General features: G+C 49.9%; 1 protein-coding gene across 1 annotated transcript; it reads right to left on the reverse strand.

Moving 5' to 3' along the window:
• Positions 1 to 1,839: 1,839 nt before the first annotated feature.
• LOC119107350 (RNA-binding protein FUS-like) lies at positions 1,840 to 18,048 on the reverse strand. Its single transcript, XM_037230776.1, has 9 exons — positions 18,043 to 18,048; positions 15,846 to 16,056; positions 15,180 to 15,789; positions 12,535 to 12,779; positions 9,761 to 9,960; positions 7,981 to 8,009; positions 7,425 to 7,480; positions 7,237 to 7,350; positions 1,840 to 2,438 (listed from the first exon to the last, which is right to left on the reverse strand). Exons 1-9 carry the CDS (start codon positions 18,046 to 18,048, stop codon positions 1,840 to 1,842), a joined length of 2,070 nt encoding a protein of 689 aa, XP_037086671.1.
• Between the last annotated feature and the right edge of the window lie 969 nt (positions 18,049 to 19,017).

Consider the following 19,017-nt stretch of genomic DNA (forward strand, 5'->3'; position numbering starts at 1 on the left):
GCGTCCGGAGGAAAGGAATAACAGCGCCAGGAGACGTCCGGAGGAAAAGAATAACAGCGCCAGGAGACGTCCGGAGGGAAGCAATAACAGCGCCAGGAGGCGTCCGGAGGAAAAGGAATAACAGCGCCAGGAGACGTCAGGAGCGAGGAAAAGGAATAACAGCGCCAGGGAGACGTCCGGAGGAAAAGAATAACAGCGCAGGAGACGTCCGGAGGGAAGCAATAAACAGCGCCAGGAGGCGTCCGGAGGAAAAGGAATAACAGCGCCAGGAGACGTCCGGAGGGAAGCAATAACAGCGCCAGGAGGCGTCCGGAGGGAAGCAATAACAGCGCCAGGAGGCGTCCGGAGGAAAAGGAATAACAGCGCCAGGAGACGTCCGGAGGGAAGCAATAACAGCGCCAGGAGGCGTCCGGAGGGAGGGAATAACAGCGTCATGAGACGTACGGAGGGAAGGAATAACAGCGCCAGGAGGCGTCCGGAGGAAAGGAATAACAGCGCCAGGAGACGTCCGGAGGAAAAGGAATAACAGCGCCAGGAGACGTCCGGAGGAAAAGGATAACAGCGCCAGGAGGCGTCCGGAGGAAAAGGAATAACAGCGCCAGGAGACGTCCGGAGGAAAAGAATAACAGCGCCAGGAGGCGTCTGGAAGAACAAAATAACAGCACCATGAGACGTCCGGAGAGATGGAATCACAACCACGGGGACGTCAGGAGAGGCGGAGCTGCGGGCGGAGGGGGGAGGGGGGGGGTAGACAGATCAGACAGAGACCTGATGACCACATCTTGAGATGTTATGTAACAGCAATGCAAGTGCCGTAATCATCATCAATTTTCTTCCATCTCATGCGAAATCTACAAGATATTTCTCATGCGCGATAGTGTGTTTGATGACAGATATCAACGTAAGGTTTGTTTTCTTTAATTCTTTAGGTTCATACAGGGTGGGCAAATGTAGTTGTTCTTGGTTGTCATGAGATCGGTTGACTTAACTGTAAAATAGCTGATAGCCAAATGCCTCCACAAATGCAAAACCATGCCGTTTTTTGCTTTTCATGCCGTTTTTTGGTACAAAACCCTACCGTTTTTTGCGTTATTTTACTTGATTAAGTATGAGAGGGAATGTTACACATTTGAAAAGATTAAAGCAGGCATCGGCTTTTATGAAATGAGCTCACTTATCACTATTTACATATTTTTAGTGGGAAAATATTTTTCTAGACAACATGCTTTCTCTGTTTAGCAAATGTACTCCTAAAAATGTCATTGTTTGATTATTTCATCGTGTCATGCGCGGGGAACGTTCATAACGTTGATTGGGAGTCAATTGACGGCCCCTATGCCTAGAAAGCGTGCTCACGAACGCCAGCTGCGTGCGACTCGGTAATCGCTTTTTGTTGGCCTTGATCGTGGCATAGCTTATGGCATGCCAGGGTTTGAATGGCGTTATCGCATCATGTTTGCCTAGATGACCCAAAAATAGTCTCCCCGAAATAGCCTGCAAATCTTCGTGAGCGTGTAGCCAAGAACTTGGAAAGTTTTAGGTCTCCTTTACGGATTATGCATCGTCCACTGTCATTCAACAGTCGCACAGAGAATAGCAACAAAAGTTCCACATATATGTTATTCTGTACGCTGCGTGGATTTTTCACTACATTTGACATTTGACATGTGCTTTTCTGAACATTTCTACATTTGTTCACATGCAACAAAGACGCTTTCATAATTCCCTGAAAATCCGGGAAAATAGTTCGAAATGTCTCAGAAAAGCACTTCACGGACAGGAGACAAAAACAGACCGGACGTGACCAACAACTTGTTGCTGAAAATATAATTACAACGTTTATTTTCCATACGCCGATCCCTGGCTGGAGCCGTAGCCCTGACCTCCGGTCGGGCCACGTCCCCTCTTGACGTTGCTGCGACCCTCCTCCTCGCCGTAGGCGTTGAGGAACTTGGCCTCGCCCTCGTACTCGACGTCGGCCACAAAGCCAGAGTCGCCCTGGATCGAGTAGGAGACGGTCTGGAGTCGGCCGTCGGGCAGCACGACGCTGTACTGGCCCTGCACCTCCTCACCGTTGGACTCCTCGGCCGCGCCAAAGTCGTTACCACGGACATCCAGGACGTCGTAGCTGAATGAGTAGGGCGTAGGAGGCTCTGTCTGTCCGTAGCCTCCGTTGGACTGCTGGCTGTAACCTCCGTTGGACTGCTGACCATAGCCTCCGTTGGAATGCTGGCTGTAGCCTCCGCCAGACTGCTGGCTGTAACCTCCGTTGGACTGCTGGCTGTAGCCTCCGTTGGACTGCTGGCTGTAGCCTTCGTTGGACTGTCGACCAAAGCCTCCAATGCTGGACTCCTGGCCATAGCCTCCGTTGGACTGCTGACCGTAGGTCGGCTTCAGGCTAGATTCAAATGGTCTCCTCCGAGACTGCAGACCATAGCCTGATGATGCCGATGACGACCCATATTGAGACTGGGAACCAGAAGAGGCACCGTACTGGGACTGAGCACCAGAGGGAGCACCGTACTGAGATTGGGCACCAGAGGGAGCACCGTACTGAGACTGGGCACTAGAGGGAGCACCGTACTGGGACTGAGCACGAGAGGGAGCACCGTACTGGGACTGAGCACCAGAGGGAGTACCGTACTGGGACTGAGCACCGGACGGAGCACCGTGCTGGGTCTGGGCACCAAAGCCACGTCGATCCGCTGCAGCCACGAAGGCAAGGGCAGCTATAATCAGGATCTTCATGCTTGCCGAGAGGACTAGTTGGAGCAACTGTGCCTGGCCCACCGAGTCTCGCAGTTTTATACCGTATCCGCTCGTGAGCATTCAATCACCGCCTTGGCAGCACCGACACGGAATCATGATTGCACAATCTGGCTGAAATGAGTATGCAGATTGTACGAGGTGTCGCGGGCGATCCGTGAGGAGATCAGAGCACGGGTGTTTCCTCACCTGACATTGGCACCGGCTTGTATATCATACTCGGCGGATTGACCCGAAACACAGTGGGCAGCCAGCCCTCTGCTCAAACACGGCCTGGCCTCTACGATCTCAGTACGTAAACAGTCGTATTGCAACTCTTCGTATGTGAGACTTGAGAAGCAATGTAGTTGGGTGCACCTTGTAGACGAATAATTGTGAGACATAAGGGCATAAAGATATCCGGCCAGCCAAGGAGCACAAGGATCCATCGAGGCTGGCATGCCTCACGTTCCGTACACATCCTCAAAACTAATCACCCGACCTACATAAATTTAGCTATAAATGAGATCTTTAGACCAATAGAACTTGTCGAAGCAGTTTTTCAATATTGCTAGACAGGGACTTTCCACAGCTTGGTTTGTTAGCCTATTCCAATGGTTCACTTCTCTTTCACTAAATGACATCTGCCTCTTCATAGTTCTATTCCTACCTTTTGCTAAATGAAACTGGTTTCCTCTATGTCTCGGCCTAATTTCCAGTGCTCCATGTAGATATACCTTGTCAGTCCCCTTCATAGTCTTGTTCACCTCCATCAGATCCCCTCTAAGTTTGCAATATTTCATTGAATACAAATCCAAGGCCCTAAGCCTATCCCTATATTACACGTCGCCAATTCCATTCATCATCCTAGTTGCTTTCCGCTGTGCTCTTCTACACATTTTTCTACACCCTACGCCCTGTGCTCTTTCGCCAGTCTATCTACACCCTATTGGAAGCGTGCGGACCAAGCCCGTACACAATACTCTTGGCGTGGTCTGACATAAGCCAAGTACAACTTCTTGACAACATCGCTATTCTTGTAATGGGCGTTCCTGTTAATAAGTCCCAGCATCCGAAGCGCCTTGCTCCTAGCAGTCCCACATTGCCTTTCACTCTACAAATCCTTAGAAATTGTAAGCCCTAAATCCTGTTCTTCCTTGATTTGGTCTAGCTCCTGACCTCGCATTTTATAGCTAATACCCTCACTGCTGAAACTACCCAAGCGCATCACCTTACATTTGTCGTAATTGAATGGCATTTGCCACAGAGAAGCCCAGTTCACTAGTTTATTCAAATCAAGTTTAAATTGGCTCACCTGTTCAGCACCTTGCTCCCTAGCCCTAGCTCAATATCATCCACAAAAATAATAAAGAGCAGAGTCCATCAACAACCGCTGTAGAAGGCTACTCTCTAGTAGCTCCCACTGAGATTTTGTACCATTGAGCACCACTCTTTGCTTTCTGTTTAGAAGCCAAGCCCTTACCCAGCGAACAGTTTTTCCCTCAATGCCATGCAATTTTAACTGATAAAGCAGACGCTGGCGTGACATTTTATAAAATGCCTTGCTAAAATCTGGAAAGACAACATTTGAACCATTGCCTTCATCTCTCTGACTAGTAATCTGCTCCATGAACTCTAGATGATTTGCCGAACAGAACCTACCAGAAAGAAAACCATGGTGACTTCTATTAATCAACTGATGCTTTTCTAAGTGTGACTGAATGCTAGCCTTAATCTCTAAGGCCTTACAAACTAGTGAGGTTAAACTCACAGGCCTGTACTTGCTGACACTTCTTTAGTCCCCTTCTTAAAAATCGGCATTGCATTGGCATTGCGCCAGTCCTCGGGTCTTCTGAGAAACTCAATGATCCATTAAATATTAGCATAAGAGGATAAGCTAGAGCACTGGCGCACTCATTCAACATCCTTCCATATATCTGGTCAGATCCGACCACTTTATTAACCTTGATTTCCGTCGATCTACCCTTTACCATACCCAAGGTTATCGTCAAATCTAAAAGGCTGCCTTCAGTCAAGTTTTGCCTAATTTGGAGGAGATTATACATAGTCTCCTCTGTATAAACCGAAGGAAACTGCCTACTAAGGGCATCTACAATGTGCCTGTGCTCCACTAAAGACTTTCCACGTTCCTCGAGAGGGCCGACGGGCCCCTTAGATATGACTTTGTAGTAATAAAAAAAATTCTTAAAGTCGCCAGAGCTAGTCTCTGCTAGCCGCATTTCTGATAATGTTTTGCCTGCCCCGATTTCCTGCTTAAGCTTTTTTGTTGCAATCCTATACTCTTGCTTGCTGCTTTCTGTGTCTTGCACTGTTTGCCCATCATTGCCCATCATCTTCTTCACTGCCATCAAATTGCGCCAGCCATGATAGCTTCCTAGAGCTATTTTCTCGCAATTTTCTAAAGGATATGAACCTTTCTGTCCTTCTTCTAAACTATCCTTGAATACTTCCCACATTTGCTGCACAGTGAGACCAGTTAGAGCATTCTCCCACTGGATGCTGGCAAGAAAGGCTGTAAGTGCTTCAAATCAACCCGTAGGAAAAATAGAAATAAGGGTATGATTGGCCTTACCTGAAAAAAATATAGACACGTTGAAAACCTTACAATATTATGGTCACAGTTTCAAAGTGCCTTACCTACTGCCAAAGCATCTACCAGCCCCTCCTCATTAGTCAAAACAAGATCCAAAGTCTTATCTCCCCCAGTGGGTTCGCGCGCCACCTGCCGAGGAAATTTTCTCCTAATCCCCCAGCATCACACATTTTCCTTTCATACCTCTGCCAATTTCTTCACATATTTCTGTGTCCAGATTCTGGAAACTATTCGGAGACCTGTAGAAGGCTCCAATGCGTAGCTTGTTGCCCTTTGACACAACCAAATCTAGCCAGAGAGATTCTACACTATGGCCAGTCGTCATACTTTCAACATTTTCACAGTATATTCTGCCTCACATGTACTAATATCTCTCCTCCTTTTTCACTTTTCTGTGAAATGTTGACGTATTATTGTAACCAGATACTTCAAATTTATGTAAACTATCCCCAAAAAGCTGCTCGCTCATCCAAGATTCAGAAACAGCTGCCTGGTTCTCATCAAATGATCTCTACCCCGGGAATGATCGGCGGTGGGAATGAACCCACCGCCGACTCGCCACGAATCCATTATCTTCGCACGGGGCTACAAATGTGATCGTGATCGAAAATCGAATTCGATCTATATGATCGATGCTGAGATTAGAAAAAATGGAAATTGCCATCCTACATGTGCCCCTCCCATCTTAAGATGGCTGCTATCATATGACGTCACGCAAAGCTGGTCTGCTCAGAATGGGAATATTTTGTGGAAAAGTGGAGCCAAACATGTTCATTTAAATTACGTGGTATCTCCACCTACCAAGATTGCTTACCTTCACCGGAGGGATGTTCATTATGCATTTGCATGTGCGTTAGGTTTGAATAACGTGAGAAGAAGTGAACGTTTGTGACTGAGACGGCGGACAGCGCAAGTATTTAGCGACATGTGCGTTGGTGGACTTTGGAACATGAGCGTCACAAAACCACTCGATGTGCCGCTGGTATGTGCCTGCTTGTAAACACAACGAACCTTGCAACGAACTGAACATAGAAGTAAACCATGCTTACCAAAGCTAAAGTACCCTTCAAAATAGTCACTGCGCTAAATCCGACGGGCAGAAATCAAAGCCTTTGTGCGACGTTTCATTGAATTCGCAGGAATTCCCGTGATAGTGGCTTCATATGTGCACACCTTTTTGCTTAAATAGCAGACTTGAAGCTCTCATACCAAGAATCATGTTATTTAATGTATTGAATTCATGGTGGTGGACAGGGAGTCCAATGACATTTCCTTACCGTAGCAGCTACTTAAAACCGAAATTCTCAGCTATTCAAAAAGGCATTACGAAAAATTAGGATTACTAACCAAATCGGATACTCCGGATGAACTATAAGTGACAAGCGCAAAAATGTCCATGGACTCTGCGTGACAACTATGAGTGATAAGTGCAAAAAGGTGGGATGCTTCCTGTAAAGCTGGATATAGATGCGCAGCTTTGACTCAGGCCCGGAAAATGGAGTGCGCAGAACGTAGAATGTACCTTTTCACTTAGAGCCGCAATATCTTCATCGATCCTAAACAAGTTGACAGTGCGTCGCCACTTATGGACAACTTCATATCAACAGTGGTCACACTGGCTGCCAACTTCATGACAACACTGGTAACACTGGCTGACAACATTAGCGGAAATAGACCAGTATGAAATGGAAAGAAAAATGCTGACAAGATTATCAGCATCGTGTTTAGTTCCCCCATCGTAGTTAAGTTTAGTGTTTCAGTCACCCAGAAGCAGATTTACAGCAAAGTGAGCTGGAGCAAAAGAAATTCCTGACAAAGCTATCAGCACCATGTTTATTTTCCGTAGGCCGATCGCTGGCTGGAGCCGTATCCCTGACTTCTGGTCGGGCCACGTCCCCTCTTGACGTTGCTGCGGCCCTCCTCCTCGCGGTAGGCGTTGAAGAACGTGACCTCGCCCTCGTACTCGACGTCGGCCACAAAGCCAGAGTCGCCTGGACCGTATAGCAGACGGTCTGGAGTCGGTCATCGGGCAGCACGACGCTGTACTGGCCCTGCATCTCCTCACTGTTGGCCTCCTCGTCCGCGCCAAAGACGTTACCAGGCACGTCCAGTACGTCGTAGCTGAACGAGCACGGCGTAGGAGGCCTGGGCTGCCCGTAGCCTCCGTTAGACTGCTGACCGTACCCCCCGCCGGACTGCTGGCTGTCACCTCCGTTAGACTGCTGGCGCTCCCCCCCCCCTCCCCTCGAACTGCTGGCCACTGGCCACGTCCCACGCCGAACTGCTGGCTGTAACCTCCGTTGGACTGTTGACTGTAGGCTCCGTTGGTGGATTGCTGTCCGTACCCTCCGTTGCTGGGCTGTTGGTCATAGCTCCCGTTGCTTGGCTGCTAGCTGTAGCCTCCGTTGGACTGCTGGCCGGAGGTTGCCTTTAGGCAAAACTCAGATGGTCTCCTCCGAGACTGCAAACCGTAGCCTGACGGTAACGATTACGACCCATATCGAGACTGGGAGCCAGAGGGAGTACCGTACTAAGACTAAGCACCAGAGGAAGCACCGTCCTGGGACTGGGCACCAGAGGGAGCACCGCACTGGGACTGGGCACCCGAAGGAGCACCATACTGATTGGGCACCAGAGCCACGCCGGTCTCCTGCAACCACCACAGCGAGGGCAGCTACAACCAGGATCTTTTTACTTGCTGAGAGGACTAGTTTGAGCAACTGTGATTGGCCCGCTGAGTTTGACCGTTTCATACCGTATTCGCTGGTGAGCTTTCGTCGCCGCCGCCTTGGAGGCGGCGGCGACGGCAGCAGAACGATCGCGCAATTGAGATGAAAATGAGTATGCAAATAGTACGAGGTGTCGCGGCCGATCCGTCAGGAGATCAGAACACGGGTGTTTCCTCACCTGCCATTGGCACTCGTGCGTGAATCATGCCTGGCAAATTGACCCGAACCACGGAGGGCGTCGTGCCGGTGCGTGACCTCGTAAATACAGCTCTTACATTATGACCTGCCGCTGAGCGGCGTAGTTGTACCGAGGAATTGTAAGACCTGCTCTATATGCGGCTTGGGGCTGGCTCTTGGGGGCGCCCGACATGGTGTCCGTATGCCCACTGGTCGAAGAGGTCCGACGCTGTGCTGCGGCCACCAGTCGTGACTGTAGTTTGGATGGGTCGTCTTTCTCTTGCCTTGTCCTCTTCTGCAAATGAATAGAAGCTGTTCGGGCATACAGGATATGGTGTTTGGGGTATCTTTGGTCAGTATATGTGGCTATTAGCTTGTACCAAAATAACTCGAAGAAATATAAGACGTCGGATTGAGTTTAGAATGCATCTAAGGTATTGCTCGTTCCACGTAGTTCATGCTTGCAGTAGTATATCCTGTAAGTTGTTTTAATATGTTTACATTTTCAGAAACATTCTTGTAAGGTATATGCCTAAAGCTCTACAGCTTGTCTCAATCCAGTTTATATCTGCTCGTATGACGTTGGTTGGCACGGCCCTACCTGCGGGTATTACCACATGTCCTACGTGCGCCATTTTGGAATCAATGTCCCTGCCGTGGTGACGGCTGACCTCATATATTTCTGAAAACTAGTTGGGCTCCTTCGTTATATCACGATAATGACAATCGTGACGATAACAGCACAAGGCGAGCGTTCGGTTGGTAAGCTCCTGACTGTAATTCAATATTTGTGCAGGCGTTACTCTGGCCATGCGCTTTCGCGCACTGGTGATGAGAGTATAGTGGGCGCCAAGGTTAGGCGGACTTTGTACGGTTAATGGGCTTAGCGAGCTTTTGATTAAGTTTTAGAATGATGCTTCTTTTTCAAAATTAACGGGATTTCGTTTTGGGCGTAGACGGGGTATGCGATAAACAAAATATGGTCAGATCCATCACGGAAGTGGAAAGAAATGGTTGGGCTGTGATGGTATCCTCTTAAGATTTTATTTTAGGTAACCTGTACAGACCATGTTTCCATGCTTCCTACCGAGCGGAAGAAACGAGAACTTGGCTGATTGAGAAGCGTTACTCGCCTGCTTCGGCAATAACAGGCAGCACACCTCAAAATCACCTCAACAGTCGCCCAACAAAATGGGCTGGACTGGGCAAAGCGGGTTAGGCCCATTCGCTCAGGGTGCGTCTGTCCGTCTGTCCGTCCCACTTTACAAGTCGTTGCGACCGGGCCGAACAGCGCGTTACTGAGTTTTGCGATTTGTACACGCTGCGCCGGAGTGTGAGGCGGTTTTCCATGAGTAGCTCGCGAGGCTCCGCGGTCCGGGGTTCGGGCGTGGCACGTGCTACAAGGTGCACTTTTGGCTCATTGATTTTCCGCGGGAGCAAGTGTGACCGACGACAAAGTTGACGAGCAGCCGTTCTATGGCCACATCTCGCTGACCAGCGGTCGGAGCGACAGGAAATCGTCACGACTCGGTAGCGGCAGGAAGTCGGCACGACTCGGCAGCGACAGGAAGTCGGTACGACTCGGTAGCGACAGGAAGTCGGCACGAATCGGCAGCGACAGGAAGTCGGCACGACTCGGCAGCGACAGGAAGTCGGCACGACTCGGTAGCGAGTCGGCAGGGGAGTCGCGTGGCTCTAGACGTGCAGTCGACGTGCCACACCCACGTGCGCAGAGGTGCTAAAGGTAGCTTCGCTCGGTTTTCACGGTTTTTACGTTGGATAGCTATTTCGGCAGCCAGAGTGAGTGGTGGCGCGAGTCAAATTTCAAAGCGTCGAGCAACGAACCGTCCACAATTCATATCGCCAAAATGAATTTGTGCAACTCACGACTGCGCCAGTAATCGAAGGGAAAGTCGGGAATGTCGGCCTCTCGGAAAGCGGCGCCTAATACAAAAAGCCATCGGCGAGTTAGCAGCCATGTCATCCTTCCCTCTTATTCTCTTCTTTACTTCAGCCTAAATCCTCACGATGCCCCTTCGACCAGGGCATGCTGCATGCGTCAGCCACCTGTCGGCTGATATGTCCCCTGTGGAGGGACCTACCGGGCGCCCAGCGCACGCCCCACAGAGGGGTTCCTGCGCGGACTCAGCCTCGGCGGTTGGCCTGCCAGGTGCATGTAATCCTGCCCTTCCGTTATCCACTCTCCCTCCCATTGCCCTGAAATGGTCATGTCTGGCCGGAAGGGCTCCAAATCAAACAGTTAACAGTAGCCATTCTCTCGATGAAATTCACACCATCGCGTGCACCGGGCCAATGCCTGCTCTTACCATGGATTCAGTAGTTATTTTGTGGCTATCTCGTCCAAACATCAACTTTAGTTAAAGGGCTGCAATTTCGCATTTTTGCGTCGCCAAAATGCCGCCGATCGGTCGCTCAGTCGTCGCCGGTGAGCATTGTAAGCAGATGAACAACCAAACGTGCACATGCCGAATGCAACTGTTTTGCTTTAGTTTATTCATTCGTTGCGGAGAAAAAGGTCAGCCTAAGTGATAATCGAGCGCAGTACTCAAGCCCAATGGTTTGAGAAATGCCAATGGAACCACACACATCGGGTGAAAAATAATTTACAACGAGTGCGTTAACAGGACTCAACAAATTTAGTCATTTTTTCTTCAGCAAAGCCCACTGCTACGGCAAACAGTGCTCCAAATGAATTTGCGAGGCGTGCTTTGTAGTCAATGCAGAGTCTGACCACGCAAACACGTTGCAGCAGTATTGAGCAAATGTGCAGCAGCGAAATTAAGGGAATATTGGCTTTTACAACGGCAGCAAGAACGGTTTCCTTGGTACTTTTGTAATGCATGACAATGCTTCAGCAGCAGTGGTTGTCTCAATAAGCAGTACACCTGAATGCCCCCAAATATTTTGCTGGGTAATTTATTTTGGGCTTTGATGTGCTTCATCAGCTTCGAAGCATGACCATGGGCGAAATAGGGAAGTGCTATGGCAATGTTTGTCTCAGACTCGAATTAATGCTTTCCCAATGGGCTTACGATTGCGTACTGAAACAGACAGTATGTCATACTATATGATGTGCATACTCAGCACATCACAAGCGGCTGCATACGGGCAGCCCGGCAACCAGAATTGGGATCGGTCAGGAAATCCTATGGACGGTGTTCAATGCATCCTAAAGTAAGGCGAACGCAAATCGCTCAGAGGAACGCGACAGGCCTTTCCTTTGTTATGAAGCCAATGCCCCACATTTGAAGATATTGAAGCACGCATTAGATATGATTGATTAAGTACACTTATAACTCTTGCATGTACTTTTAAGTGAAAAAGGGTGTTCCAGACAGCACAATTTCTCCGTTTAGTAACTATGCTTCTCAGTAAGTCATTTTTTAATACGACATCGTGCCACGCACATTGGGAGGCAAATGACGTCTCTTATATCTGGACATCGTGCTCTCGAGCGCCAGATGTTAAGGACTCGACACTCATATTCTGTTTAGCCTTGATCAGCGCATGGCTACTGGAATGGCAGGATTTCAGTAACAACATTATGGCGTCATGGATGCTTCAGCGACTGGAGGGGTTTAGGTCTTAGAAATGACAGGGCTGTGAACTGCACCGAATGATGTTCAAGACGGTCATTTCAGTTCAAAAGCTATACAAATATGGCCCACTCTCTGTAAAGGAGCCAGTTCCGCCACATAGCAAAGCGAGCCTGCAAGCACTTGCTCATTTGTTAAATTTAGGTGGCAAACCAACGCTGGGGTCCAAACCAACGTTAGGGGGCCAGGGGTTTTACAAAAGGATACAGATCGACATCCGGTGGTTGTAGGGCATCTATCGTGGCGTTGCAAATCTGCGCAACTCCAGGTGTACAATAACTACGGGTGAGCATAGATTATTTATGCATCATTTTTCTTTAGTCAGCAAACATAATAAACATGACACGATAAACATTTTCTGATTTATTTATTGTTTCCACCACATACGCTTTCCACAACCAATTAACACATTGACATACCTCAAACACCAAACATATTGTTATGCTCCAAAATATTTCGGACTGTGCAATTATAAGTGCTCTAAAAATGCATGCAAATACGCAGCAAGGAAGAAAAAATGAGTCACGAACAAACGTTCATCCGAAAGCAGATTTCAGCAAAGTGAGCTGGAGCAAAACAAATTACTGACAAAGTTATCATCACCATGTTTAGTTTCCATACACCGATCTCCGGCTGGAGCCATAGCCCTGACCTCCGGTCGGGCCACGCCCCCTCTTGACGTTGCTGCGACCCTCCTCCTCGCCGTAGGCGTTGAAGAACTTGGCCTCACCCTCGTACTCGACGTCGGCCACAAAGCCAGAGTCGCCCTGGACCGAGTAGGAGACGGTCTGGAGCCGGCCGTCGGGCAGCACGACGCTGTACTGACCTTGCACCTCCTCACCGTTGGACTCCTCGGCCGCGCCAAAGTCATTACCACGCACATCCAGCACGTCGTAGCTGAACGAGTAGGGCGTTGGAGGCTCGGTCTGTCCGTAGCCTCCGTTGGACTGCTGACCATAGCCTCCGTTGGACTGCTGGCCATAGCCTCCGTTGGACTGTTGGCTATAGCCTCCGTTTGACTGCTGGCCATAACCTCCATTGGACTGCTGGCTGTAACCTCCGTTGGACTGCTGGCTGTAGCCTCCGTTGGACTGCTGTCCGTAGCCTCCGTTCGACTGCTGGCCATAGCCTCCGTTGGACTGCTGGCCGTAGGTCGGCTTCAGGCTAGACTCAAATGGTCTCCTCCGAGACTGCAGACCATAGCCTGACGATGCCGATGAAGACCCATGTTGAGACTGGGCACCAGAAGGAGCACCGTACTGAGACTGGGCACCAGAGCGAGCACCGTACTGGGACTGGGTGCCAGAGGGAGCACCGTACTGGGACTGGGCACCGGAGGGAGCGCCGTACTGGGACTGAGCACCGGAGGGAGCACCGTACTGGGACTGAGCACCAGAGGGAGCATCGTGCTGGGTCTGGGCACCAAAGCCACGTCGATCCGCTGCAGCCACGAAGGCAAGGGTAGCTATAATCAGGATCTTCATGCTTGCCGAGAGGACTAGTTGGAGCAACTGTGCCTGGCCCACCGAGTCTCGCAGTTTTATACCGTATCCGCTCGTGAGCATTCAATCACCGCCTTGGCAGCACCGACACGGAATCATGATTGCACAATCTGGCTGAAATGAGTATGCAGATTGTACGAGGTGTCGCGGGCGATCCGTGAGGAGATCAGAGCACGGGTGTTTCCTCACCTGACATTGGCACCGGCTTGTATATCATACTCGGCGGATTGACCCGAAACACAGTGGGCAGCCAGCTCTTTACTCAAACACACCCTAGTCTTCAGAATCGGACAAAGCCTCGTGTAACGACTTTGTAACGCACTGCATCCGGCGCAAATATCCGCTCGCAAATATTCGTGTTTACAAAACCTCCTACCCACAAAGGTTTAGTTTTATTTCTTCGCATGCGCATTTTTTTCGATTTGATTTCGTAGAATATGCGAATCGGTGCATCATATTTCGTAACATACGCAACTCTGTGCATCGCGCCGACATTTCTGCACACACGCGTATCTTTGCGTGAAATCTCTGCTCGTTGCATGCCGCCTTAAACGCTTCGTTACGCATGACATTCTCTGCCCAACGGAATCTTACTCATAAAATCTATGATATTTGAGCAAAAATTGCCATACTGTTTCATCCTGCACGCGGCTGCGCTGCTGCTTCGCAGCTATCCGTTTCTACTTCCATTCCGTTCTTAGAAGACCCGTACTTAGAGATCCTGTTTTCGCCCCAACGTGTACATTGCGTGCAGGCCCAAAGCGAGATCCTATCAGTTTCCGCATGGGACCTTACATAGCTGGTGACTGGTGTGATTACCTCCCGCTGCATTCATTTGATTTTATGGGCCGGTTGGTAAAACATCATGCACTCGGGTTAACGTTCTGGTGTTCGTATTGCGCTTCCAAACTCTGTGCCACGCGTGTGTACATTGTATAGTTGATTTGTGCCAATCGACGTCAGCATCTCGTCTTAGGCCTGTACGCGATGCATGCACCGATTCCACAAAGCATGCCTTACTCTTCGCACCTGCGTGATGGGAACTCCCGCGAGCCGGGGGGGGGGGGGGGGGGGGGCATGCTCCGCGCGTCCCTCCACAGAAGCCGCTCCTCGCTGCTGAACTTATAAAATGTCCACGGCAGTTATCAGGGCCGAGTGTACATATGGAGATGGTACACGTCATGCCTATCTGTCGTATTTGCTATAAGCAAATGGCTTAACATTCAGGTGATTAGGTACCATGTAGCACTTGGCATGCGTCATTTTTTGTCACTACACAAGACCAAAGCGAACCGATGATGACAGCGTTTTCGAACGTTCAAATCCAGGGCGTCTGGCCAGAACTGCATTGTGTGCTGTGGTATTTTTTTAACGTGATATCACTCATCTCTACTGTTGCTTCGCTAATTCCCCATCCAATTCTCAACCCTTAGGCATTTATAAGGACCCCGAAAGGTTCTGTACAAATCCAGATGCAGAATGCTTATCGATAACATCAACAGTGTATCATTAATTGGTCGCCGGTCGGCAACCGTGATAAGCACGACAACAGAAAATCTTCTGACCATATTTATTGTTTCAGTAACACGCTTGCACATGAGACAAACAGACCGTCACACCTTTAAACATACTGTGCCATCCAACATCAGGTGTTTCTAGAGACACATTCTCAAAGACAGAAAACAAGAAGAGACGGGGCACGGCTAAACGGTCACACAAAAGCAGATATGGAACAATAAGAACTGGGAAGAAAAGGCTCTGACAAAGTTATCAGCACCGTGTTTAGTTTCCATACGCCGGTCCCTGGCTGGAGCCGTAACCCTGACCTCCGGTCGGGCCACGCCCCCTCTTGACGTTGCTGCGACCCTCCTCCTCGCCGTAGGCGTTGAGGAACTTGGCCTCGCCCTCGTACTCAAGGTCGGCCACAAAGCCAGAGTCGCCCTGGACCGAGTAGGAGACGGTCTGGAGTCGGCCGTCGGGCAGCACGACGCTGTACTGGCCCTGCACCTCCTCACCGTTGGACTCCTCGGCCGCGCCAAAGTCATTGCCACGGACATCCAGCACGTCGTAGCTGAACGAGTAGGGCGTAGGAGGCTCTGTCTGTCCGTAGCCTCCGTTGGACTGCTGGCCATATCCTCCGTTGGACTGCTGGCCATAGCTTCCGCTGGACTGCTGTCCGTACCCTCCGTTGGACTGCTGGCCATAGCCTCCGCTGGACTGCTGGCTGTAACCTCCGCTGGACTGCTGGCTGTAGCCTCCGTTGGACTGCTGGCTGTAGCCTCCGTTGAACTGCTGGCTGTAACCCCCGTTGCTGGACTGCTGGCCATAGCCTCCGTTGGACTGCTGACCGTAGGTCGGCTTCAGGCTGGACTCAAATGGTCTCCTCCGAGACTGCAGACCATAGCCTGATGATGCCGATGACGACCCATATTGAGACTGGGAACCAGAAGAGGCACCGTACTGGGACTGAGCACCAGAGGGGGCACCGTACTGGGACTGAGCACCAGAGGGGGCACCGTACTGGGACTGAGCACCAGAGGGGGCACCGTACTGGGACTGAGCACCAGAGGGGGCACCGTACTGGGACTGAGCACCAGAGGGGGCACCGTACTGGGACTGAGCACTAGAGGGAGCACCGTACTGGGACTGAGCACCAGAGCCACGTCGATCCGCTACAGCCACACAGGCAAGAGCAGCCACAATCAGGATCTTCATGCTTGCCGGGACGACTAGTTGGAGCAACTGTGCCTGGCCCACCGAGCCTCGCAGCTTTATACCGTATCCGCTCGTGAGCATTCACTCGCAGCACCGACACGGACTCATGATTGCACAATCCGGCTGAAATGAGCATGCAGATACTACGAGGTGTCGTGGGCGATCCCTGAGGAGATCAGAGCATGGGTGTTTCCTCACCTGGCATTGGCGCCAGTTTGCATATCATGCTCGGCGGATTGATCCGAAACACCGTGGGCAGCCAGCCCTTTACCCAAACACAGCCTGACCTCCAGGATTTCAGCACACGAACCGTCGTATTACAGCTCTTCGAACGTGGAACTTAAGAATGATCTTATCGCGACCACGCCAATCTCTGCATTGTCCCCACGCGCAGAATTTTGCTCCAAATATTTCTCTCCATAAGATATCGCACGCGTCGTGATGTCTGCGGCATTTATGCATGCGCGCATTCTTCCACACCGAATTTCGTCGTACATGCTATTCTTTGTTAGGCGATTTGTCGCACTCGGAGCTCTTTGCATCCTACGGAGTCCTTTGTATCGCACGGAGCTCTTTGTATCGTACGGAGTTCTTCGTATTTGCCTCTACGATTCTTCATGTCGCGTTTCTGCTTGCTGCATTTCTTCACAAACGTGGCCCTTTGTATCACCATTTTTGCCGAACAGAATCATTTAAATGAAGCATTTGGCATTTGTATAAGAAACGTTTGTATTTCCTTGTCTTGGTCGATGGTGTTCCGCTTTTCATTCCCGTTGTCTTTCTTATGCTGTTCTTCAACACGCGCCCGGGTGGCCGGCTAGTTACCCTTCGCCCGGGGGGGGGGGGACAATTTGATTCCCCTGAGATCTCGGGAACTAAGAAAGCTAGGGACACAAAATTTACAGTTTGTTGACCTGTACATGAACTCACTTAGGTCAAAGTTTGATGTTCCTAGGCATGGTCCCTGAAGTGCCCCCAGAACCTAGGCAACTGTTTCTTAGGCTACAAGCCTTTTTTAGGTCGGTGACCTTGCTTAACCTTTTGAAGGTCATGGTGATCAAAATCATACAAGACTGCTCTGAACTTGGCCTTTGAATAAGCGACAAGGATTACGCCAGGCTCCAGTATGCTCCTAAAACAAAATGTTGACCCGGGTCATCTTAGATCAATAACCTGTTCTGACCTCTAAGAAGTCAATGAAAAATGCATAATGCGGTTCCTGCTGTCATTAAATTCGAAATGAGCACCACAAACTATCCCATACAGCAAGCTCTAAAGAAATAAATCAGGTTAGTTTTGACCTTGGTCTGACCTTCATACCGGACCTTAGGTCAACATAATTTGCCAATTCAATATTTGTGTTGCCTAAGAAAGCATCTTAGAGATGTATGGATTCGTCAAACACTCCGTTATTGTATCAGATTGGACGATTCACCAGAAATTGCCTTCGCTGAAACCATGGCCTGACTTTGACCTGCCATAGGCCAGCGATTTTACAAAGTATATCTAAATGTTTTATATCAAACGATTCGCTATTCAATTGTCTACAGCTATGCAAAACTTGGCGCGGCCGCACCGTGCCGTTCGGAGCCATTCTGGAAAAGCCTTCGGGGGTCAATTTGATCCCTCCCACCCGAGCGCATATTTAGAAGGGCAGGGCTGTGAACTGCGCCGAACGATCTTCAAGATTGGTATCTTAGTTCAAAACCCCATGCAAGTGTGGAACACTTCCTTTATGACCCCGGTAGGGAGAGAGCATTTTTCTCGTCCCACTGTACAAATCATGATTTTCATTCTCCATCCGTGGCGCCGCTTAGCTGATGAATGGCGTGGCTCTGCTGATACATTCATCTGATCAAATAGGTGGGTTGGTAAAGCGTTGTGCCACCGTGTCAATATGTCACAGACATTGGAGCTCGCACCACAAAAACCGACACGCTCACCTTCATGTCATCAGATATGCAGTTATGTGGAGTCGGTGGTCTCCAAAATTATTTAACGGTCCTGAAAAGGACTTCATCATTCTTGTGCGGATCAACCTAAGTATCTAGAGACTATTGGCTGAGCAGACACGTACCTCGTTCCCACTGTTGGTCCTAGGTTCGCACTTTCCCTCAATAATGCGAGACTCTGAATCCTGATCCCGGCTGGTTCTTTCATGAGCATTAGCGCTGCGTTCCTGGACCCATTGTTGGTTTTGGAATTACACAAACCTAGTTCCTGGCTTTCACTAGTCCTTTTGAAACCACAAGATCTAGGTTCCTAGTTTTCACTGGTATAGGTTCCTACAGCACCAGAACCTCGTTCCTAGCCCCCCCCCCCCTGGCTCCTACAACACCAGACCCTCGTTCTTGGTTATCACTGGCTTTCCACAAACACCAGAGCCTAGTTCCTAGCTCTCTTTGGTTCTTCCACCACCATCGAAGGAATGAACAAAGTGTGCCAAAAGTCTTGCTCACTCTTCCACCATCTGTAAAATACTCACACACACACACACACACACACACACACACACACACACACACACACACACACACACACACACACACACACACACACACACACACACACACCACACACACACACACACACACACACACACACACACACACACACACACACACCACACACACACACACACACACACACACACACACACACACACACACACACACACACACACACACACACACACACACACACACACACACACACAGCGAGCGATCGGCGGAACAGTCGCCGATCGCTCGCGGCGGCGACTGATCCGCACCGCACGCGACTGCACGCGCTTTGCCGTCCACCGCACGCGTCTGCCGCGGATGGCCATGCATAGTTCGTACAAGAACATCCCTAATCCAGTCTTTTAACAAACGAGCCGAGCCGAGATCTAGCCGGTGAGAACAGCACATGGCACGGCC

Source organism: Pollicipes pollicipes, unplaced genomic scaffold, assembly GCF_011947565.3.
Source record: "Pollicipes pollicipes isolate AB1234 unplaced genomic scaffold, Ppol_2.1 Scaffold_6686;HRSCAF=7923_pilon_pilon_pilon, whole genome shotgun sequence".
NCBI classification, from domain to species: Eukaryota; Metazoa; Arthropoda; class Thecostraca; order Pollicipedomorpha; family Pollicipedidae; genus Pollicipes; species Pollicipes pollicipes.

Excerpts from the sequence above, each read along its gene's own strand:
- LOC119107350 (XM_037230776.1), bottom strand. Across the intron at positions 15,790-15,845 it reads CCCTCTGGTGCTCAGTCCCA|GCTATGGTCTGCAGTCTCGG; the intron begins GTACGGTGCCTC and ends CGGCATCATCAG. Across the intron at positions 8,010-9,760 it reads TCCTGTCGCTCCGACCGCTG|GAGACCGGCGTGGCTCTGGT; the intron begins GTCAGCGAGATG and ends TGGTGGTTGCAG.